This window comes from Erythrolamprus reginae, chromosome 10, assembly GCF_031021105.1.
Source record: "Erythrolamprus reginae isolate rEryReg1 chromosome 10, rEryReg1.hap1, whole genome shotgun sequence".
In the NCBI taxonomy this organism is placed as follows: Eukaryota; Metazoa; Chordata; class Lepidosauria; order Squamata; family Dipsadidae; genus Erythrolamprus; species Erythrolamprus reginae.
Window position 1 is genome coordinate 50,269,352 of NC_091959.1, and position 24,297 is coordinate 50,293,648.

At 53.9% G+C, this 24,297-nt stretch overlaps 1 protein-coding gene across 2 annotated transcripts; it reads left to right on the plus strand.

Annotated features, from left to right (window-relative positions):
• On the plus strand, nt 1-23,721 carry ZNRF3 (zinc and ring finger 3). 2 transcript variants are annotated; one of them, XM_070763438.1, is made up of 9 exons: nt 95-179; nt 8,826-8,951; nt 12,785-12,859; nt 16,111-16,242; nt 17,137-17,247; nt 17,534-17,710; nt 18,519-18,621; nt 18,712-20,376; nt 20,667-23,721. In XM_070763438.1, exons 2-9 carry the CDS (start codon nt 8,826-8,828, stop codon nt 20,702-20,704), a joined length of 2,427 nt encoding a protein of 808 aa, XP_070619539.1. In that variant the 5' UTR covers nt 95-179; the 3' UTR covers nt 20,705-23,721. The 2 variants fall into 2 exon arrangements, with proteins under 2 accessions (XP_070619540.1, XP_070619539.1); XM_070763439.1 differs by having other exon boundaries at nt 1-179; nt 18,712-23,721.
• Nucleotides 23,722-24,297: the final 576 nt, after the last annotated feature.

A 24,297-nucleotide genomic window follows, 5' to 3' on the forward strand; every position in this document is an offset into this window, starting at 1 on the left:
TGCTGGTGGTGGCGCTGGTGGCGGCGGCGGCGGCGGCGCTGGGCCGGGAGGCGGCCTTCGTGGAGGTGGTGCTCTTCGAGTCCAGCCCCGGCGGCGACTACACCACTTACACCACGGGGCTGCAGGGCCGCTTCTCCCGCGCGGGGGCCACGCTCAGCGCCGAGGGCGAGATCGTGCAGGTGAGCGGCGGCGGCGGCGGCGCAAAATGGCTCCGGGTGGGCAAACGGCAGCGGCGCCCCCCGAGCATCTGCAGAGCGCCCCGGCGCGGGGTCCGCGTGGCACTGGGGCAGGAAGGGCGCTTCCCTTTCGGGAGGAGGCGGCTCGTGGGCCGCGGCAGATAACCGGGCTGCCCGGGAGCAACGGCCGCCCACAGGGGTCGGGCCGGAGCCCTGGAGCCCGAGGCAGGGAAGCCGCGGCTCTTCGGGGGGCGGCTGCGGCTGCTGGGCTGCCCTCTAACTGCGGGAGGGGGGCGGGAGAGGCCGCTTGGGGACCCCCGCCCCTTGGAGCCACGGGCCGCCTTCGGGAGCCCGGGACCGAGCAGATGGGGCCGGGGAGGGGCTGCGGAAGGCGGCTGCTGCTCTGCTCGGGGAACGGCCCTCCTGGCTGAACTTGGGGCTTTCGGGCCAAGACCCCCGTGTGCGTTCGCGGGCTCTGTCCCAGAGAAGCCAGCCCGCAGGTGCGCCGGGCGCGGGCCCGGGAGGAGGCTTCGGGACGCTGATGGGCAGCGTTTGCCCCCGCGTGTTGGCGCTTTTGCTCTGGCAGGGCCGGGCGCGCGGGCCGAAGTCAGGTCCGCAGGGGAAGGGCTGCGGGCGGAAGCCACTACTGCCCGAGGCCGCTTCACAACGGCTGCTCCAGCTTTGGATGGGGAAGCAGTGGGTCCCGCCGAGCCCAGAGGCTGCAGGTTAAATTCCAGCAATCTGCATGAGAAATGTGTAATCGCCTTCTCAAAACTGGTCTGCTACTGGTGGACCTTTTTTCACCCCCTCTCCCTGCCCCCTCCCCCCTCTCAGGGTGAACGCAGCTTCTAGGGGTGCTGGGCCCCCTCCCCCTCTTTCCCTGCTCTGCCTGAGATCAGAGGCTCACATGTTGAGGCCGGCAGTGCTGGAGGCTAGTTCCATTCTGTGTGACAGCATTTTTAATTTAACAGGACCAGCTTTGATCTTGCGTATTTATAGGCAGCCTCAGATCACTGCAGCCCGCACCACTTTATACTGTAACTGAAGTTCTGTCTTTCATCTTGAAGACTTTGTGGATACACTGTTTATTTTGGCCACTGTGGAAAAGGAAAGCAGAGGCAGGAATGAAACCAAGGCAAAAGGCTTTCTCCAAACTGTACAGTACATCCTCTGCGAGGGCAAACATGGCTGTGCTCTAATACGGGGGGGGGGGGGGGGGGTTACTAAGAAGATCCCTCTGAGTTGTCGTGACATGGCTGCCAGAATCTAGTGCTGAGTTTTTGGGAAGGCCCCTTGTTTTTCCCGCCAGGGGCTGGAGCTTTGTGCTTGGTTGAGGAAGGGGCTGTGCCTTCCCTTCCCTGAGGCTGCACCAGTTGCAAGGCAAATGTTGGGGCTCACTAGGCCTGCTATCTGGACTGCAGACTAGGCCCACCTGCTACTGAGATGGAGGTTGCCCCCTTAAATAGGCAGGTCTCAATACGAGGAAGGCGTCTGGCAGCACAGCAGAGGTCTTGGCTGCTCTAACTGAGGTGCCAGAGAAGAGACCCCTTCTGGGGGGGCAGTGGGGGGTAGGAGGGGAGGCACAATTCTCTGCCTTTTTCTGCTCTGAGATATTTAAGGGTGGCTTGAATTGGGACGTCATCCATCTCTTTGCCTCAACAGTTGTGAGGTAGGTCAGATATGGGAGGGGAAATAATGTCATCTTTCAATGAGCTTGTTGTCATGGAGCAGGGGCATTGAAACATGGCTGGCGCATGCTTCAGAGTTCCCTTTAGCTAAGCCCTGATGTTGCTGATTTGTCTGTGGCTTAGTACATTAGGTGAACTCAACCATTGCTGCTTGTAAGTCAGGATTTGTGGCTCAGGAAATCATAGAAACAACCCAGTGTAGCGTAGACTCTGGTCCTTCCCACTTTTAAACTGTGGATCACGTAGGTATCCTAATCTCTTTTCCATTCCTTACATAATTGATTTTTTTGGTCAGTGCTACAGACGTACAGAATAGTCTTGGAGCTCTGGTCACCTAGTGTGCCATAGAGGGTGGCTAACAGTACCGGCCAAGATTGAAGGGGGCAGCTTTGCAGAGCAGAAGAGAATGAAAAAGTCTCTGCCCGACTTGTGGGGAGAGGGAAAGTGCCCAGGGGCCTTGTGCAAATTGCGCTGCAGATGTGGGGCGCAGGGTGCTGCCTCCGACCACCCTCACCCTCCTCTGGCTTCTTGTCACCATTTCTATTGGTTTTGATGGCAGACAGGCCTCCAAGGCTGGCGTGCGTGTGAGAGAAGGCGTCTCCTCAGGTTCTCGTGTGGAGTGTGGCACCAGGTTTGCATTGGTGATTCCACAAGTGAGACGGATGGGCAATGCCTAGCAAGAGAACCAGCTGTGCCAGTAGTAGTGAGGCAGGCCGGCTATGGCAGCATCTCCGCTGGGAGGTCCAGAGCACACATTGTGGAGCAGCTGGGATTGTACAACGCCTTGTCTGGGATTGTGTCCAAAGGCAGGGAGTTCTTCACCGTGAATCTTAGAAGCCGCTCGATGCCCTGTTCTTCCACACGTGTTGGGGTTGGGGGGAGGCTAGGTAGGAATCGTTCAAATGAAGGGCTTCCTTACGAAGTGCTAAGCATCCTGGGACAGTTGCAGAGGGTTCTGGGAAGTCTGTGCCCAGAGGTGCCCGGACCTTGCCCCACAGCCACTTATGGCTACCTGATGGATGTGAACCTCCCAGGAGAGCTCAATGGCACTTTCACTCCCTTCGGTAGAGGGCAGGGGAGGAGGGGTGTGTTACCCCTTTCACAATTGTGAGTATCTTGTCCATGAGCTGCACAAAACTCTTCATTAAGCTGAGCCCTGAGGGCATAGGTGTGGAATCTGTTTCCCTAATGGTGTGAACAGATTTGCAAATTCTGGGACCAAGTGGTTTTGCCAGTGCGCTGGGGACGAGCATATTCTGGATTGGGACTATTTGAATTTTAAACAATCATGTAGCCATAACAGCAACAACCTTGCTTGTTTTACAGATAATGGGAAGTGTGAAAGAACTGTACCTATGCTAATTGATATATTTTGGTTATTGTTCTTGAATCTAATATTGCGTATTGCTTTTATGTTTTAATGTATTTAAAATCAGCTAGATTTCCCCCAAATTTGAGGTGGTAGTAAATCATTTTAATAGTAACAACAACAATAACAATTTCTGTTTTTATTAGACCAAAGTTGGACAAAGTGCTCCCAGTTCAGGGAAAGGCAGAGATTAGAATTAGTCCTGTGAAAGTATTATAAATACACGGACCAAACGGTATGAATGGATAAAGAAAAAAAAGATTAAAAGACAATGTGAGATGGTAAGGGATGAGGAGATAACAGGGAAAAGCAATGTACAATGTGCAACTGATGCAAGTATTAATATGAATGTATATATGTAGATGTCGATCTGCTTGGAAGTGTTAAGGTATGGAAAACGTGAAAATCAATACAAATAAATGCAAAGAAATATATAGTCCTGTGAAGAGAAACTGAAAAACCGGGCAGTGCTTAGCCTTGCAAGGGAGGATGTTAGACTGAAGGAGGGGAGCCCTGTTCTTCGTGGCCCCAAAACGCAGGACAAGGAATTCCTGAGTACAGAGAGAGTGGGTGGGAAGGGAGTCCGCTCAGCTCTCTACGTCCACAGGCCAAGGAAGGTGCCAGCTTTTGCCCTTAGTTTTGCCCCACGCACTGACCGCTTCTTACTGATGAGCTAATTCCTGGGCATCTTCTGCTGTCAGCCTGGTCCTTGGCGTGTTGCCAGGGGAGGGGAGACGTCTACCTGCGTGGAGGCTCGTGAGACCGTAGTCTATGGTCCTTCGGCTCCCTCTGCGTCACCAGCGCCAAGACGTGGCCTCCCCTCGTGGAGGAGGAATCCTGCCTGGTCGCTTGCTTGCGTCCCCCCTGCATTCCACGGTGCAGGTTAGCGTGGGCACCACTTGGGCTTTGGACTGGAAGGGCTTGTCCCCCTGACTCTCAAGATTAGCCTGGCAGCCCTGGGAGTCCCAGAGCCCTCACCACTTGCACCACAACACAAGGCACAGCCGAAGGGCTCGGCCACAGCAGGACCCACCGAGTGCCTTCATCGGACCTCTCGCCAACCTGACCATTCAGAGTCACCCAGCTGAATTCCCGAAGCACCACACCAAGCTGAGCCTGGTGAGGGCGGGGCAGTCGGCTACACCAAGGGTGGCTCCTCGCTCAGAGGCCTTCCTCTTTCCCTCCCTCTCCCTAGCTGGTGTCGGCAGGGGTGGGAGAGGCCTGCGTCCAAAGAGTCAACTCCTCCCTGGGCTTCGCAGGCAGCTGCCCATTCATTGCGCTCCTTGCTGGGCTGTACAAAAATACTCCTGCTTTGAAGTGTAGTCAGAGGTGGGCAAGGGGAAAACCTGGACTGGACGGGACTCCCCCCGGCTGCCCCCACCCCTGGCGAGTGCAATGGCAAGACGGAGCCCGATGCTGCCTGCCCTGAAGCATCACAGCCAGCCAGGGCTTCCTTCCTCCGGCTCCCTCTCTTCTTGTGTCTGAACTGGCGGGGAAGCCCATGGGCGGGAGGGGGCAGCACGGAGGAGCCCCTCGGGTGGCCTGCCTGCCTCCTCTTCCGATGGGGGCAGGTCTCTGGGGAAGGTTTAAACCCCAGGACTTCACTGGGGAAGGTGGCAGGGTCTCTGGTGGCACGAGGGATGGCTTGGCCCAACCCGACCTCCCCACTTGCTGGCATCATCCAGGTGTTCATCTGGTCCTGAGTGGCTTCGGCTGGGGGGGGGACTTTGCCCCCCTCGCCACTCGGCTCCTCCTTTTAACAGCCAGGCCGTGCAGTCCTTAGAACAAGAGTGAGAGATTTCCAGCCAGCCGCGTGTGGCCACTCGACTGTTGTTGTCTTCCACGGATGACCCCCTGGCTTCTGGGTCTTTGGTGGAGAAGAGGATTTTGGGAGCCCAGCCATTTGTTTTCAGGTTTTTAACCAAAGCTTCATCTTGGGGGGAGAATTTCAGTAAAGGTTTGATTTGGACAATGGTCAGTGGGTTTGATTCAGAAGGAAACCAAAGCAAGTAATGGGTGGAAGAGCAAAGTCTGGCCGTGGGGTGCTCCATCCCCCTTGCTGGGTGTGGTTGGGGGGCGAGTGGTGCGTGTGCTGGGAATTGATCTGCAGGGAGGGAGGGGCCCGGTTCCTTCCTCGGCTTGAAGCTCCCTTGGCAGACGGAAGGGAGGAATGGAGCCGGAGCAGCGAAACTGTGGCTGGGGGCTGTGGCTTGGGCCCCTTTCAGTCACTGTGGGGAAGTCAGAGCAGCCACAGCCAACGGCTGCCATGATCTGGGTCCCCGTTGGAGAGGTTGCAGCCCCTCTTGCCCCCTCTCCGCCTTCATCTGCCTCAAGTAGCTGAGGGCTTCCCTTGTTCCAGTGGGGCCCCTGGAGGGAATTCCGGCCTCCTTCCCCATGCCCCAGAGGCCATTGCGACTCCACTTGCAGCTGGTCTTCCTCGTTTTTCAGTAGCCGCCCCTGCCTGGAGGTCGGAAGGGGACGTCCTTGAACTCCTGAGTGGGGGACGGGATGGAATTCCTGAGGCCTCCGGTGTGGGCCGTGTGTGAAGAGCCCTGTGCTTGGCTCAAACACCCCTGGTTTAAATGGTGGAGAATGGGAACAGGTCAGTGATGCAAAGGCTACCAGAAAAGTTTGCTCTCTTCAGTCTGTGGCTTTTCAGTGGTCCTGCAGATGGTCTGCAAATGCCCCTTTCCACTGAGTTCTTTGCATCTGGTCGAGAGGAACTGCTTGGGATGACCGATCCTGACGCCAGCATCTTTCTACGAGAATGGTCGCTGTACAGGTCCTGCTTCAGCTGCACCGTCTTGAAAGCCATGTTGGCTATTTTGTTTAATCACAAACAGGTTGTGTGTCGCTTTGACACCCTTACCAAACTGAGTGTGCAAACATCCTTACTTTCAGGGAGAAGGACCCTTCCTGGTCCATTGGTTCAGCAGCTGTCCGGGAAGTCTGGGGTCATCTGACCTGGAGAGCCAAGTACCCTGGTTTTTACACACACACACACACACACAGAGGGGGGGGACTGGAACTCTGGGCTGGAAGTCCGCTTCTTCCTTCCCACCGTGGCTGGGGATGGTGGGGCAGAGAAGTAGACTTGCTGGGTGGGGAGGAGTTTTCTGGCCGCAGTTGCACCACAAGTGGCGATGAGCTCCTGTCCAAGCTTGATTTGACCCCGACTCGGCCGGCAGGAATGGACGGGTGCTGTTGCTGTGGCTCCTGGGGTGCAGGGCCCCAAACGTACCCAAGGCAGAGCAGGAGATGCTATCAGCTCCCCGCCCACTTCTCTGCCCTGGGCTGGAAGGATCAAAGCCGGCCGCCACCATGGCCGAGGCGCTTCAAAGGCGCAGGCCGAAGGATAGAGAGAGCCCTCCCTGATGCAATCACAGCAGCTTGTGAGACTGGTTTCTGGGTTTTGAAAGGGAGGGACAAAGTCACCCTTGTTTGCTTCGGAGGGGGCAGGGAGGAGGGAGTACCTGCCCGGCACCCAAGTCCCTTCCTGGACCAGAAAGAGAACAGCCTGGGCGGCACTCTGATTGTGGCTGCCTTATGTCCGGGGCATCTGCAGTCCTGGTTTCTAAGGTGAAGCACGTGCACCACTAGAAACAAAGGTCAAAAATGCCGTGATTTGGACCCTCGGCTCAAACGTGTGTCTCTTGCATCTCCTTACTGTGGTGTTGGGTGCCTCGAGTTCCTTCCCCCTATCCCCCCCCACTCTCCCCCCCCCCCATGTGAGAGGTCTCTTCCACTAGGCAAACTGCAGAATTGGGGGGGGGGGTGCCTGTTTTTGGTAGAAGGGCCATTGACCAGGTCACAGCAGGTGTGCATACCCTGGAATGGTAGCAGGGGGGGTCCCCCCCTCCTAGTGGCATATTATTTGTTTGTTTGTTTTTTGGGATAAGTATAGGATTGTAGTTTTTATAAGAATATCCTAAGTAGAAAGTAAGGATTAAAGAAGACAGTAGGATAGGGACGGTAGGCACAATGGTGCTCTTATGTGCGCCCCTTAATTCAGTTTAATTCATGATTTTAACATATTTTGGCAGAATATACCCCCAAAATAACATCTACCTGGCATTATCCAAGTGTTTGTTTCCTGTGCTAAAGTTAAAAATTCTGTTAAAAAAAACAGCTATTCAAATTGAGAAGCCCAGGTAACCGTTCCTGTACCCTGACTCTTATGTTCTGTGCCATCAGTGGACTTTGGGGAGCAAAGGTGTGGGGGCTGGGACAGTGGTCGGGGGGGCGTGCCTATTCAGGGGGCTATCCCATCTTTTGCAGACTGATCCACAAAGGCTCGCTTATCAAACAGGGAAGCAATTTCTCTCCCCGCACCCTACATTTGGCCTATTTGCCTGGAGGTATCACCACCCAAAGGACAAGGTAGTCTGGACCTAGATTTTGGCTGGTGTTTAAGTTGTGTGTCCTTTCTGAAGGTACTTTAAGCCCTTTGGAATCTTGTGATCTTCAATTCAATTATCTGTATATTTCAGGGTGGCCTGTGGATTAAATGTACAGCGTGCCCTTTCTAGAGCGAATCTCTTTCTGACCGAATGTGTTTTCTCGGGCTTAGACTTAGAGCCATATTCTCCATGACTGTTTCCTGGTGGGCATGAAAATGACTGTGATTGTACAAGGTGACATGGTGGGGATCAGAAGCATTAGGCGTTTTGGTGGGAGAGGCAGGGGAAGAGGACAACCCCAGCAGCAGGAGGGCTGGCGAGATTGGGGAGGGGAGTGTGAGGGCATGTCAAGCAAGCAAGGAATTGTCTGATGCCCCAGATCCAGAGTTCGAATCCAAAGTGAACAGTGGCCTTGGCTGGTTCTACCCTGAGGACAGAGATGCGAATGGCTTTCAAGTCACTCAGTTCTGCATTTCCCCACTCAGAACCTGTCTCCCAGATTACCTTTCATGGCTGACTGGAAAAAAAGATATGGAAAATGTATTAATTTTCACCGTTGAGTATTGATAGCTTCTGCAGCTCAGATGTAGTTCTTTCTTTCATGGTTTCAATTTCAGGAGGGTTAGAGATCACTGCCCAGAGCAGAGTGTCACATGGGGACCCTCAGAAGTCCCTGAGGCTCTTACAAGGGGTCTGCAAAGTCAAATAAATCTCTGCTTTAAATTTTTTCAGTAATTTCTAAAACAATAAATAATGATAGCTCTAGCTCACACAAAGCAAAGCTCTTAGGGCTCCCCCAATCTACAAAAGGATTGAGAGTTGCTGGTCTAGAGATTAAAAGCTTTCATTATCTCACTTTTTCTGCAAAACCACCTGCCGGTTGCAGTTTAGGATTGGTGGCTGCATTTATAACCTAAATGCCAGCTGGGAAAGAATAAACTTGCAACCAATAATAACTAATAGTTAACAGATGAACAGAGTTGGAAGGGACCCTGGAGGTCATCTAGTTCAACCCCCTGCCCAAGCAGGAGGAGACCTTATTGCATCCTGGACAAATCTTGTTTTGAAAACCTCCAGCAGCAGAGTCTCCACAGCTCCACTGACCCACCCTTCTGCTGCCTCCTCCTTCCAAGCTGCTCTGTGTCTTGTGGGGTCTGAGTTCCACTTTCACAGAGCCGCTCTTCCTCCTTAGATGCACCCATTGGGACTCTGCAACAGCAATGACGAGGAAGACTTGCACGAGTATGGCTGGGTTGGAGTTGTGAAGCTGGAGCAGCCCGACCTGGAACCCAAACCCTGCCTCACTGTTCTGGGCAAGGTAAGGAGGGCACAGCACTTTCCCTGGAGCAGGGTCCTCCCTGGGGGTGGAGGGGGGGGCAAACCTGGCGTGATTTGCAACTTGCTCCAGGGCAGCTTTCTACTCTTTCTGACCCCTGCAGCTTCTCTCAGTTCTGTTTGGGTGTCCCCCGAGCATGTGCACCCATAGGAAAATGGCAGGATATTTGTTTCCCAAAGGTCAGGGAACCATTGTGGTTTATTTTAACAAAGATGTGAAGCCTGACCCAACCACAACCTCCTCCGCCCCAGAGGAAGGCAAAGTAGCCAGTTCAGTAGATTTTTGGGAAAGTCCCTTGTCTGGTGGGAGAGGTTAGCCCTTTTGGCCATAGTGGTGGAAAGGTGCAGCTAGGCAAACTAGGTATAAATGATGCGGCTTCACTACGGGAGGCTTTTGAGCCGTATCGGCAAACGAGGGGGAACAAATGCCTGGGATTGATGGGTGGGAGCAGTCAAGGCAGGGCGATATGCATGTAGTATTTCTGCTATTTCATCCGTCGTTTTCAGAAGCCATTCACTCCTTACCGAATCTTAAAAATGAAATTTAATTTTAATCATTTCAAATTAGCAACTGAGGAGAAGAACATGTGCAGGCCGCTCCAAAGTCCAGTTCATTGTTTAAATACAAATCTGCTTATGCTGTTGAGGGCAGAGTAACAGTTCTTAGTTTCAAAAATTTAGAAAACAACAGTTCTGTTTGTGCTCAGGACGATGGGCACGACTCGCATTGTCTTAACGCTGCTCCCTTGTTGCTGCCACTGAATCAGGAGCCAAAAACATCTGGAAAACAACCAAGGCATTGGTTGACGGGTGTGCGAACCAAAGAAGAAAGAGGGGGGGAGAAGCGGGGGGGCTGCTGGAGGTTCGCAGGGGTTTGGGAGAACCTGTAACTAAGATCCGGTGCAGTTTGGAGGACCCCCAAATCCCACTCCTGGCTGGCCCCGCCCCTCCCACCCCTCCCAGGAGGGCAAAAAAACAGGAAGCCTGCGAAGGGCAGAAACAGGCCTCTTCCTGGCCTTCCTTCAGAGGGCCTCTAGAAGAACCTCCAGAGCCCAGGGAAGGTAGAAAGGCCCCCCCTCCCCTGCCGTGGTGCAGGAGGCTGATTAGGCCAGGCTGAAATCTTTGGAGCCCATCCCGGAGAGAAGCCCCTGGGCAGGTCGTCTTCAGCTGGGGCTGCAGGTGCAGCTGGGCCAAAGGCAGCAGGGCTGATGCCAGGCAGAGTTGGTGGTTGGTGACAGCATGACTCCTCACCAAAGTGGGTGGGTGGGTGCAGGGGGGGCTGTTTGGCCAAAAGCGAATTGGTCCTTCCTTGCTTCTCTGGCGGGAGACTCAAGTCAGCCGGATTGCCCAGGAAGGGCAGAGCAGGTGCCAGGTGGGTCTTTGAGGAGGGAGGCGGGATCAGTTGGGGAGGGGTGCGCTGCCCTCCTCTTCGTATGCTGAGGTCTGTTGCTCATGGTGGCTTCTCCTTGCCAGCGTTGAACACGGGGCCCGCGATCCCCAAGCAAGGCCAGCTGCGGCTCTGTCTGCAGGCCTTGTGGGCTCCGAGGAAGGGGCTGCCCTGCTGGGAGTGGAATCCAAGGGGTCCTGCTGCGGAATGCCTCTTTTTGGCAAGGGAAGACCCCTAACGAAAGGCAAAGGCTTTCTGCTTTTGTTCCCCCTTAATCCTTAGCCCGAGGCCTCTGTGTGTTGCGGCCCTGCCTGTGCTTGTGCGGAAGGAAAGAGGGTCCCAGTTGTGCTCTGCAATAAGACCTCTTTACAGTGAATCAACAGGCTCACCTGGGATCCGGGTTGCCTCCACCTGTCCTGGGAACTTCCAGAACGCCACTGCTTCCCTCTGCGGCTGTCTCTCTGAGAAGGCTTCTTGCCTGGGCATCCAGCTGAGGAATGGGCCAGAGCCCCCCTGCTGTGCTGCCCAGGAAAGAGGGGACCCCGGAAAAGACTCTCCCGCCCTCCATCCTTTCCCGAAGCAGAAGCTCTTCCACCACCTCACATGACTCCGATGGACCAGGAGCGGAAGAAAATACATTGAGTCAGACAGAGCAATGGTCAGAATTCCCTTGCGACCAGCCCAGGGGTGTTTGGCTTGGAAAGGAGGAAATAGTTGTTTCCCCCAGAGACTTTGAGGCATAGGAACGGCTGCATGGGAATCACCTTGGGTATCTGCCCCCGGGAGCCCCCCCCCCATCGTCCCTCCTGGTCTTCCATGTGCACCTCTGCTTCTGTAATTGAAGCCACCACCGCCAACCTGCTCTTCCCCCAAGAGGGAAAGAAGCCCCTCCCTCCCCAAAGAAGACAATCTGAGCCATTAGGCAGAATAGCAGGATCAGAGAGTTGGAAGAATCTCGCCATTCTGGGGAAATGGCTGTCCAGTCTCTGCCCAATCTGCCCCCTTCTCTGCCGCCTTCTAAACGCCGCGTCTTGTCCCCCTTTTCTCTTAATTTAAATCTCCCCACCGCAAGATAATCTGGCCAGGGAACTGGGGGAGGGGGTGTTGAGGGGGGGGCAAATGCCTCAGGGTTCCAGCAAGGTTTGCTTCGAGGAAGACTCTTTGGGGCAGTCTTGGCAAGATTGGAGACGCCAGCTTCAGAGGGCAGCTGAGCCAGGCCCGCTTGGCTTTGGGAGACAAGACGCGGCGTTTAGAAGGCGCCTCTCACCTCGGCTCCTCAGCTTGCTGCCCCAAGTGTCCAGAGCCTTGCCTGCCCCACGCCCTTCGCCCATCGTGGGCTGCAGGAGACATTGGCACAGGGGCAGAGAAGGGGGCAGATTGGGCAGAGACTGGACAGCCATTTCCCCAGAATGGCGAGATTCTTCCAACTCTCTGATCCTGCTATTCTGCCTAATGGCTCAGATTGTCTTCTTTGGGGAGGGAGGGGCTTCTTTCCCTCTTGGGAGCGGGGGCAGGCCTTCCACCCCCCCCCATGGGGGGGAGGGGAGGAGCGGGGAAGCTGCCTCCTGCTCTGGTATGTTTGTGGCTGGGCCGCTTTGATCTCCTGCCAGGGAAACCTGGAGGGTCAGGCCAAGCTGCAGCTAAGCTCCGGAGACCAGACTGCTGGGGAATGCTGGAGCGGAGCCTGTGGCTGTCCCTTCCTGGACCGGGCACTGAGAAAGCCCATGCATTGGCCCCCCAGGGGACTGGAGGGTCTGGGGCTCTCCCCCTCCCACCCTCCACAACGGCAGCCCCCAGGGGCTCAGCCAGCATTCTTGGGAGCAGGCGCAGGGCCGAAGGGCAGGGCCTCTACAGCAACAGGCGACATGCTGGGCTGCCTTCAGAGGGGCCACGCATGGGTGGCGGCTGAGGGTCTGCAGCATTGAAAGCCGATCAGAGCTGGAGGGGAGGGAGGCTAGAATCGGGCTCAGGGTCCAGGTGGGTTGGGGGGGCCTTTTAGTTGCCAGGTGATATGCAGTCTTTGGCCCTGCTGGTGGACTCTCCTGGTCGGGATAAGAGAGCTCTTCTTTTCCTGGGGGGCTCCTGGTTGCCCCCCCCAAAAAAATTACCAGAAGGAGAAAAGGCAAGGAAGGCTCCCTTGGCTCAAGGTTGCCCTCTGGTGATCATAGGTGGTAATGGGCGGAGTAGATGCTGGTGGGGAGGGAGTGGGGAGGAGTCTAGGCCAGGGGTCTTCAGACCTGGCCATTCTTCAGCTACCTGGCGAATTCTGGGAGCTGAAGTACACAAGATTTAAAGTGGCCAAGTTTGAGGACCCTTGGTCTATGCTTTGGCGCACCCCTCCTAGCCTTTATGTTGGGAGGGGGGAAGGAAGGAGAGAGGAAACTGGGACAGGGAGCTGACCTTGGGCCCTGTCCCCCTCTTCTTTGCAGGCCAAGCGGGCAGTTCAAAGAGGAGCCAGGGCTGTCATTTTTGATGTGTCCGAAAACCCAGATGCCATTGATCAGGTGGGTGAGCATTCTCTCCCCCCCCCCCCTTTTTCTTTCTGTAGGAGCACGGCTCTGTGTATCTATCTTATTTATTAATTGGACATATGCCGCCCTTCTCAGAGGACTCAGGGCGGCTTACAACATATATAAAATACAAAAATCAGTTCAGAACTGAAATGGTTAAAACATTCTAAAAACTCCCAAATGTAAAAGAAACATATGATGTTAAAGGCCAGATGTTAAAGTTCAGCGGCTCCAGGCCTGCCAGCAAAGATGAGTTTTTAAAGCCTTCCAGAAGGCCAGGAGAGTGGAGGCATTATGAATCTCTGGGGGGGAACTGGTTACAAATGGCCGGAGCCACCACAGAGAAGGCTCTTCCCCTAGGCCCCGCCATACAACATTGCCTGTTTGACGGGACCTGGAGAAGGCCGACTCTGTGGGACCTGACTGGTCGCTGGGATACATGAGGCAGAAGGAGGTCCCATAGGTAATCAGGTCCTAAGCCTTGTAGGGCTTTATAGGTCATAACCAACACTTTGAATTGCATCAGGAGACCAATTGGCAGCCAGTGCGTCTTGCGGAGTGAGATGTAGGCAGATCTTGGAAGACCCATAACAGCTTGCGCGGCTGTATTTTGCACTATTTGCAGTTTCCGAATGCCCTTCCAAGAGAGCATTCCATTAGCTGAACCTCCAGGTGATGAGGGTGTGAGTGGCTGAGAGAAGTGTCTCCCTGTCCAAGTAGGGCCACAACTACCAAGTGTACCCGTGCGAATGCCCCCCTTCGCGCGGACCCTCTCTGAGGGGGCAAAAGCTCCCCCTGAGTAATGGATGGACAGGCGGGATTGTCCTTGGGAGGCAAAATCCACAGCCACTCCATCTTGTTGGGGTTGGGTCTGAGCCTATTAACACCCTCACAGCCTCCAGACACTGGTACATTACTTCCACTGCTTCACTGAGCTGACGTGGGATAGAGATGTCAAGGTGAGTACCATCAGCACACCTAGGATAACTCACCCTGTGCCGTCCATGATCTCGCCCAGTGGTTTCATGTAGATACCAAACAGCAGGGGCCAGTACTTTGTACAGTTCTGGTCACCGCATCTTAAGAAGGATAGAATGGAACTGGAAAATAATAATAATAATAATAATAATAATAATAATAATAATAACAACAACAACAACAACAGCAGCAGCAACAAGAACAATAATAAGGTAGAAAAAAGGGGCAAGAAGAATGATGAAGGAAATGGAGCCCCTCCCTTATGAAACCGGGTTGCAAGGCCTTGGTCTCTTCAGCCTTGAAAGAGGGCGTTTGAGGGGGGACTTGATCGAAGGATATAAAATCATGCATGGGATAGAAAAGGTGGATAGAGAGGACAAGGGGGCCGTCCCTAAAGCTCATAGGTAAGAAAGCGAGGACAAATCAAGGGTCCTTGGTTGATGCAATTCACTTCCAGAAGAGGTCGTGACAGCTGCATAGCTTCAAGGCAGGATTAGACAGATTCAGGGATGCCAAGTGTATCCCAGGTGGTTATTGAAACGTATGTCCAAGTGCCGCCTCTATGTTGGTTGAGGCAGGCAGGGTTCCCTTGGGTCCCATTTGTTCAAGGTCCCCATGGACAATCGGTGGGCCACTGTGGGACATAGAATGCTGGAGACGATGGGGTTTGGCCCGGGTCAGCATGGCTATAATAATAATAATAATAATAATTATTATTATTATTATTATTATTATTATTTATTAGATTTGTATGCCGCCCCGCTCCGAAGACTCGGGGCAGCTCACAACAATAATAAACAGTATACAGTAAACAAACCTAATATTTAAAAAAGAGATATCTAAAAACCCATTATATATAACCATAAAACAAGCATACCATACATAAAACTGTATAAGCCTGGGGGAAATGTTTCAATTCCCCCCTGCCTGGCGGTATAGGTGGGTCTTAAGCAATTTATGAAAGACAAGGAGGATGGGGGCAGTTCTAATCTCTGGGGGGAGTTGATTCCAGAGGGTTCATAAGGGTTCTTATGGGAGGACTGACCCCTGAGGAAGCCCACAGGGGAGGCACTTAGGAGTCAACCTCTGGCCTCCTGCCAATACCAACTGCGACCGACCGGAGAGGTAGGAGGAGAACCGGCATAAAAACGGTGCCTCGGACTCCCAACCCATCCAGCCGCTTCAGAAGGATGCCATGGTTGATGGTATCGAAAGCCTACATATTGTTAATATAATATATTGTTCTTTCAGTATTTCTAGCAGCGGCTACAGGAAAATCAACACCTTGACCACATGGTCTCTCGAGACTGAAGGGAGCCAATGCAACGCAATATTAAAGATACTCACATATGGTTGGGCCCCACTTCGGTAAAAAGCCCTAAATAACAAGGGCAATTAACAATCTAAACCTTTTTAGAACTATCATAGTTCAGTGGGGGGAAGGGGATGGGAGGAAGACCCAGAAGATTTAAAGGATAACGAACTATAGAGATATAGTATTTTACCCATAATAGGTGATGATTTTGATTTGTATATTGATTAGACAAAATATAACTGAATAGAATAATCATATCATGCCCACGAGTATATGTTATCATAATGTTCTCAACTAAGATGCATCTCCTCCTTTTGTATATAACTCTTTGTAAATTAATAAAAATTATTAAAAAAAACAAAACAAGGGCAAAATCAGGGCCCCATAAAATGGTTGCTGATCCAGAGGAATCCTGTTGCCAGTGCCGCCCCCAGCCCCCGCCCTCGTGAACTTTGGAAGGAAGGAAGGAAGGAAAGAAAGGAAGGAAGGAAGGAAAGAAGGAAGAAGGGAAGGAAGGAAGGATGGAAGGAAAGAAGGAAGGAAAGAAGGAAGAAAGGAAAGGAAGAAAGAAAGAAAAGAAGGAAGAAGGGAAGGAAGGAAGGAAAAGGAAGGAAGGAAGGAAAAGGAAGGAAGGTAAAGGAAGGAAGGAAGGAAAAGGAAGGAAGGAAACCGCCAGCCCTCCCTGCCTGCAGGGCTACATGGCCAGGCACCTATGCCTGAGATTTCCTGCTGCTGAGCGGCTCCATGAGGAGTGGCCTGAGTGGGTCCACTTTGGATCACCCCCGATGGCACTCACCTCTCAGGAGTCCAACTCTGCGGCTCTTGGCTCCTCTCCAAAGGCCGTGGCAGGCAGTCCCAGAGGCTCTTCGGATTGGGTGGGGGCGGTGTGTGTGTGTGAGGGCAGAGAGTGTGTCTCATCTGAGTCCCATTCACGGGGTCTCTTTCCTTGCAGCTGAATCAGGGCCTGGAGGACCCCCTGAAAAGACCCATCGTTTATGTCAAAGGGGCAGATGCGGTCAAGCTGATGAACATTGTTAACAAACAGAAAGTGGCGCGGGCCAGGATCCAGCACCGTCCACCACCAGTAAGTCCTCAGGGCAGGGCAGGGCCAGTTAAGTGACCAGACTGCCTCTTTGTGCTTGAAGTTTCCACATCCGGGTTGTGGTCATAGCTTCCCTATTTGTAGGGTGGGTGGGTTCAGGTAGGGCCTTTGATGGCCCAGCTGTCAGTTCCACTCCTCTGACAGGCCCCGAGGCCCCTGGACTCTCTGGCCTAGCGGGACGTTTCTTTAAAGAGCATTTTCTCCCTGAGTGCCATCAAGGCACTGGTCAGATTGTGGTGCTTTTAAGAAAATCCAAAGAGAATCCAGACAACGGTCAACAATCGCTCACTGTCACAAAGGGAAGAGTGGGAATGTCCCGGTTCTCAAAGGACACTCTGTGGTCACTCTAAAGACAGCAGAAGTGGTCAAGGGAGGTCTACCTGATTTTGAGGGTCAATAGACTTACAGGGTTGGGTGGGCGAACAGAGGAGGGTAACTATCCAGAAAGGTGGCCAATCCAACCACCGGCCTTATCGTCAATGGGGAAAAGAACAGCTAAAACGGGGGAGGGCTGGCGAGGAACAGAGACGTGTTTTCAAATAGGCCAATGGAGGAACTCGGCCAGTTCGAAGAAAGATTTTGGAAGGCCTCCTTCCCTTTCAGGAGGCCGATCTCTTTGGCCTGGCATTAGAGGGTTGTCCGGCACCGTTTCTAAGAAGGGTTTCTGCTCTCGTCCAGAGCGGCAGTCCAATAGCTCCAGCTTCTGCCAGGACTTATTCAGCCACAGCGTTTTTGTACTTCTTGTGGGGAGCGTTGACCTCTGGGGAACCCAGCTGTGCCTTGGGAGCAATCTGAGCAATCTCTGGGCACAAGGTAGTTCTATGTCCAGTTGCAGGTAAAATCTGACCTGCCTTTTTTTATCTGCTGTTTCCATAGCAACCCACCGAGTACTTTGACATGGGGATTTTCCTGGCCTTTTTTGTGGTGGTTTCTCTGGTTTGCCTCATTCTTCTCATCAAGATCAAATTGAAGCAGCGTCGCAGCCAGGTAAGAGCCGGGCAGAGCCCTCCACCTGGTCTTATCCTTTTGCCCCGCCCCTCCTCCTCTCCTCCCTCCCAAAATCTCAGCCGGGGGGGGGGGTTCGGGGCAGCGTTACAGGACCTGGAAAATGTAATGAGCCTGGAATGTCTGCAGGGCACCAGATAGGAAGAGCCGTGGTGGCTTTCCTACAGCCGCCTTTCCCTTCCTTGCTGGAATGCGACCGAGTCAGGCTGCCCTTGCTGCCCTCTGCTGCTGAGGCTAAGAATTGCGGCCGCGTTGTCTCCCGCTGCAGAGCTCCGTGAATAGGCTGGCTGTGCAGGCGCTGGAAAAGATGGAGACCCGGAAGTTCACCTCCCAGCTGAAGGGCCCCCCCTGCGAGGGCAGCAGACTCTCGGGTGGCCTGGAGAGTCTCACCAGCGGGTCCACCTCGGACTGCGCCATCTGCCTGGAGAAGTACATGGACGGGGAGGTGAGGCCCTCCGGGAGGCTGACCAGAGCAAATCCCTTTAGCTTTCTCTGTCTTCCTGGATCTGCCAGGGGGGGGGGGGCGGTGCCCCAGTTCCATCGGGTGGGACCCATTTGCCCAAGGTATGCCTAGGTCTCTTCAGCACTCCGCGGACTGCATTGGCTGCCAATTGGTTTCCGGACCCAATTCACAGTGCTGGTTATGACCTATAAAGCCCTGCATGGCATGGGACCAGATTACCTGGGGGATTGCCTTCTGCCGCACAAATCCCAGTGCCCAGTTAGGTCCAACAGAATCGGCCTAGGGGAAGAGCCTTCTCTGTGGGGGCCCGGGTCCTCTGGAATCAACTCCCCCCAGAGATTTGCACTGCCCCCAGCCTCCTTGCCTTTCGTAAGAACTTGAAAACGCACCTATGTCAGCAGGCTTGGGGTCACTAGACCCAAGGCCCTGCCCAGTAAATGTATTGAATGTGATAGTATGGATGTGATTGCTCGTTTTTTAAATGACTAGTTTTAAGACAATTTTAAGGTAATTATTTTATTCTATTAATTAGCTTAGAAATGTTTTATATTGCATCTCTTTGTATGTTGTGAGCCCCCCCCCCCGAGTCCACAGAGAGGGGCGGCATCTAAGTCCAATTAATATATGAAATAAATATATTTGCGTGAGGGATTGCCGCGCGGACACAGCCGCCTGGAACGAGGAGAGGCGCCCCCCCTCCCTTTGGCCGCCTTCCTCTCAGTGCAAGCTGACAGCAAGGGGCGTGAGGAAGCCGGGCCGGAGCCTTCCAGCTGTGGTGTTGCCTCTGCAGGAGCTGCGTGTGATTCCCTGCGCCCACCGGTTCCACAGGAAGTGTGTGGATCCGTGGCTTCTGCAGCACCACACCTGCCCCCACTGCCGTCACAACATCATCGGTGAGTGGCGGAAAGGGCCTGGGGGGGGACTGGGGTCGACTCTCTCCAACCTGGCTTGAAACGCCCCCCCCTCTCCCTTTTTGCCTGCAGAGCAACGGAAGGGAAGCCCCGGCCCGGCCTGTGAGGAGATGGCCCACCAGTTCCACAGCCGGCAGCAGCAGCAGCAGCGGGTGATCCTGCCTGTCCACTTCCCCGGCCGAGCACACAGGGGGGGGCACGTCACTGCCTACCCCACGCGTACCAGCATGGACCCCCATGGGAATCCCATTACTGTCCTGACCGTCGATCGTCACGGAGAGCCCCCGACCCTCTTCCGCAGCTACCCGCCCATCCTGCACCTGCAGCCCCACCCTGGCACAGTGGAACCCCGGTCCTGCCCAATGCCACACCCTTTCCAGAGGCCGAAGTTCAGCGGGGGCCCTTTCTCCCAGTACGAGGCTATGTTTCAGCACTACTACTACTTCCAAGGCCTTAGCTACCCTGAGCCCCCACAGGGTGGTCAGCTCCCCCCCCAGGTGGCGGCCAAGGGGCCCTCCTCCTGCGCCTTCCAGCCTCTCGGCGGCCACAGGCTCTTCCCTCCTGGGGTCCACGTTGCCCCCTCTGCCCATCCGGAGAGCGGCAGTGCTTCTGGCTTCGGCTGCTGCCACGGCCACCGCTCGGTCTGCAGCGGCTACCTGGCTGACGGACCCTGCAGCGACAGCAGCAGCAGTGGCCGCTCTGCCCGGTGCCACTGCTCCTCGAGTGACTCCATGGTGGACTGCACAGAGGTCAGCAACCTTGGGATCTACGGGAGCTGCTCCACTTTCCGCAGCTCGCTAAGCAGCGACTACGACCCCTACGTCTACCGAAGCCAAAGCCCCTGCCAGGGCGGGGGGAAAAGCAGGGGTCTCCACGGGGAGGGGGTGCTCCTGGGAGGGGGTCCCTCTGCGCTACACCCGGTGGCAGGCAAGAGCCAGTCTGGGCCGCCTGCCGCTTCAGGGGACCAGCTGTCCGACTGCAGCCTCGAAATGAATTGCAGCAGCAGCAGCAGTCGCTCTTCACTGGAGCCAAAGGACCTTGCCTGCCCCCTCTCTGAACACGGAGGCCCCCGGGTGCCCCCCGAGACCACCGGAGAGACCCGCCAGACTGGGAGAGAGCCTGGAGAGCAGGCATGGGGCTGCTGCTTGGAGGTACATGCTGCCCCACAGGAATTGCCCAGTAGGGCAGCTGGCGGCGGCAGGTTGCTTCAGGGCATGCCCCTTTGGACAGGGGGCGTCTCTTTGCAGGAGCCCCAGACAAGGAGAGGTCAGGGCGGGGTCAGCGCTAGGATACAGGGTGTCCCTCGTGAAACCTTGCCCTGTTGCTTCTACGAAGAGCAACAGACGGCCAGCAGCGGCCCCATCTGGCCAGGCCACTACACCGAAGACTGTGCGGTGAATGTCCAGTATGTGTGTGCGGAGGACCCCTTGGCAGGCTGCTATCCAGGCCTGCACGAGGCAGGCCAATGCGTTGCCATCATTCCCGAAGTCCGGGAGTCAGAGCTGGCCCTGCCGGTAGATTGCTACAATGGCAACAGCCCTTGGGAGGACCCATGTGGAACAGCAGCCTCCGGCAAGGCCCAGGGGGTGCCCCCTAAGGCCCTTTGTGAGCCAGGAGAAATACAGCAAGAAGGGTCACGCCTGCCCATGGCGGGCTTCCTGCTGGGAGAGTTCTTTTCCAGCCCTCCACAAAGTTGTTTGGAGGCTATGGCCGTTGGGGGAGGCCCTCAAGCATCAGGTAAGTTAGCAGCGCCATCTTGGTTGGAGGCGGGGTGGGTGAGCCAGGGAGGGAAGGCTGGTGCCTTTGTTCGGCCAAGCTGGCCAAATGCCTCCTGAGTGCTGCAGGGGGCCAGTCCAAGCTCGTTTTGGCCACGTTTGGGCTCCCTCGGGCCTCAGAACAGTATTGGCTGTAGTGGGCCGGGGGGGGGGGCAGTCGCTCGCTGGACCGGCACAAAATCTGAGCTCTGACCCGAAGGGGCTGGGCAGGGGATGCGTGGACAAGGTTCAGGAACACTTTCATTTTTTCAGGCCGCTGTTCCCCAGGGTGGTATTGCGTCGGGAACTAATAAGAAGAGGACGGTCTTCAGGCAGCTATGTTTCTGCTGGACTTCAAAGCTGCCTTTTGATTGTGTTGACACACAACAGGAGTGACCCCGAGAAACCGGGGCTATGTGCAGGGCATCCTTGGCAGACCACCACGTCCTCCCCTGCCGTTGCCTGGGGACCAGAGGCCCGGCTATGCCGCCTGTTGCCCCCCTTCAGTGGCAGGGGATGCCGGCTGCCTTAGAAAAGAAATGGCACAGAGTCCGAGGGGCAGAGGCCACCAGGCCCCCTGTGTGAGGAGGCAGACCTCTCCTGAAGCCTGACCGGGATGGGCGGGAAGGGGCCTGAGCAGCGGCCCAATTGCAACAGTGCCCACTGCCTGCCCCATGGATTATATGCTACCATTGCCATGGATTCTGCCCCAACCCTCTTCCCCCCTCCCCCAACCCCTGCCCTCGCCATTCCACTCTGCCACCTGCCCTGGGGGGAGACCTGTCGCCCCTGCGTTACACGCGTGTAGCCGCTTCCCCCCCTTGGTTAATAGTTTCCTATGGAAACATTCCTTTCGGCTGCTTCAGCCACAGCCACGTGGTTCTCTCCGGCCTCCTGCCCTCTGTGTAGATGAGACCACAACCATTGGTGCGCTCGGCATCTGGGATGCTGTTCCTGTCCCTCCCTGTGCCTGGCTGGAGAGTTGCGGGGGGGGGGGCTTTTTTGTTTAAAACAGAGAAGGTGCCTGGATTCTACCCCCCACCCCCCGGCCCGGCCTCCTCCTTGGATTTAATTTGTTAATGAGTCAGGATGAGCCAAGGTACTTACTAAACGTTTTCTTTTCCTGCCCAGTTTGTGAGAAAGGGGTTTTTATAATGAAAAGGTTTCATAATTATTAGTTTATTGTACTAGAGCGACATGATGAAATTCCTTTCTGAGCTCCCATCCTTCCCCTTCTAACCGCCTGTGCCTGAGACCCTCTTAATGTTGTGCGTTTTTGGCAGCCCTGCCCTTGTGGCTTCTGATCATGCGGGTGGGGGGGGGCTCAAGCAGGAAGCCCCCCTCCTGTGTCCCACCTTTACAAAGGCTGCTCTCGTCTTTCAGAAATCTTTCTTCTCATTGCCAATATGTAAAACATGCTTTACCTCTGTTTCCACTTCCCTTTCTGGTTATTTCCGTCTGTTTCCACAGTTTTTCCTAAAGCTTCTGCCTGGTTTTAAGTTTTCTCTTGCATAAATATATTGCAGCCGTGGCATTTATGTAGCATGTACGGTTACGGGCATGAAATACCTTCCAGCAGGTGGTGCCATCTCTGAACAGCACCTCCCAGAAGGGGGGGTCCTTCCTAGGCCCCCAAATGGCCACATCCTTAAGATCCACCCAGTGGCCTAGTTACTACGTTAAAATTGGCTGCCGGGCGGAACAGCCGTTCTGGGGGTCGTGGTTGTTGAAGGTGTTTTCCGGTCCACCTTGGCCGGAGAATGGAGCATTTTTACTCACCCGATGGAGCCCTGCAGCCTCTGAAGAATTTGCTCCAAGTCCGTGCTCCCTTGTGCAGTTCCTGCTTGGGTTTGCAGCTGGAGGGGGGAGGGAGGGATTCCTAGGCACCAACCAGCTGTTTCTGGCACAGCTGGTACTTCTCAATCCCCATGGTCTCAGTGCACCCTCCCCCACTCACGATCAGTAGCCAGCACTGGCTACTTTAGTGCCTTCTCCCTCCCACCCTTGCTGCTACCACACACAGTTTTTAAGCAGCCTTCTCCCCCCCCCCCCAGGTATCTTTGTAGATAGGGGGGGGGGAGTTTTTACATGGCTGCTCCCTGGATGCAGCATAGACGATGTCCCTGCAAGAGCAAAGTCTTCTTCCCATTTCTGTTTCAGGCTTTGGGGGTTGGAAATAGAAATAAGAGCAATTAACCTGCCAGGTGTTTCCAATCCCCATTTCTCCCTCCATTTTTCATTTCTGAAAGTAAATACGTGGCTGCAGTGCTACCCTTGTGCAGCTTAATGTTGGGGGCAGAGTTTTGTGGTGCTGAGCTCCTCCTGTGCATGTGGGCCGCAGGGCCTGAATTGCTCACCAGGATTGGTGCCTATTCAGTGTGGTGGATGCACTTACAAGGAGTGGACTCTTATCCTATGCCTGGTACAAGAGCTGTGCTTCCTTTTTTTTTTTTGGGGGGGGGGAGGTATGGCTAATTCTATCCAGACCTAAAACTGTACAGCAAACCAGACCTTGCTGTTGACAGGGACATGCTGCCCCCCCCCCAAAAAAAGCTTCCAAAAACTTTGCACAGATGCAGAGATGAGAGACCCTCCCACCCCTTCTGGATGACCGGATGATCAGCCCTCACCATCCAGTTGATAAGTATCCCTGAAAGCAAAGTTGGAGCTTCTTCGACACCATCTCTTTCGGCCAATGAAACCCAACTTGAGCTCCCTTTGCCCCCCTGCCCACAACCCCAAACTTCTTTCCGTGTCCATTCTCTTATTTTTTTAATAGAAAAAGTAGTTTCCTGTTGCCTATTGGGCATCCCTTCATGACAAATTTTTATAACGGTCAGTAAAAAATACATTTTTATTCTAAAAGGCCTTTTTTATCGAAATAATTATTGCCACTTCGATGGGCCCGCGAGGCACTATTGTCAATTTTTTTTGTTAAGAAAATGAGGTTTCTGTAGCACTTAAACTGTTTTGTATAAAATGTACTGTAAAGGTTTGTAAGATGGTTAAAGGGCTCTTCTCCATTACCAGTCGTATTGTTTTTAATTGTAGAAAACAACTTGTTTCTATTCTGTATGTATAGCAACACATTTCATTTACGGAAAGATGTTCTCAGAATATTTATTTACTAATATATTTATCTTAAGCCATGTCTTATTTGAGTGCATAATGTTATAAATAAATAAAAATTGGGAATCACTAACAGAAAGCAATGTAAATACAGATTTCACAACGTTTGCTGACCAAAAAGTGATTTTGAATCAAATGGTACCTGGAGTTTTGTAACAAAATGTACAAACGTCTGTTGAAAAACAAAACCTTTTAAAAAGTTGACTGTCTAGCTCGATGTCTTTCTCGAACACCGATGGGGAGAAGCAGGCCTTCCGCCGTGCTGCCCAGCAAGCGGAAAAGTCCAAATTCTGTCTCCGGACGGATCCTTTCAGGAGTAAAATCTCAACTCCAACGTTTTTCATTGAAGCAAAAAGGGCAGCGAATCTCAACACACGCAGGGAAGGCACCACACTGGTTATAGGTTTCGGCATATTTTATATACATCTGTCACTATGGACGCTATATGCTAGCCTGCACTATAAAAAAATACAACTTATTATAAGGCCTGGAGGAATGTTGTCCACAGGGTCACGACAGGCCAGGCACGAGTTTGCAACTACTATTATTACTACTACTACTACTACTACTACTACTACTAACCCCTTTGGTGGGACATCGGTGCTACCGTGGCTCCTCGCAATCCTCTTGATGCGCTAGCTGCACTATTATAGCTGTACCATTCATACCGTCGGCCCAATGCCAGAGGGTCAAAGGGCGCTCGCTTGGACGCCACGCCCATTTACAGTAATTACACCCAAAGCAACTCCACAGCTAGAATGGAGGACAATGTGGT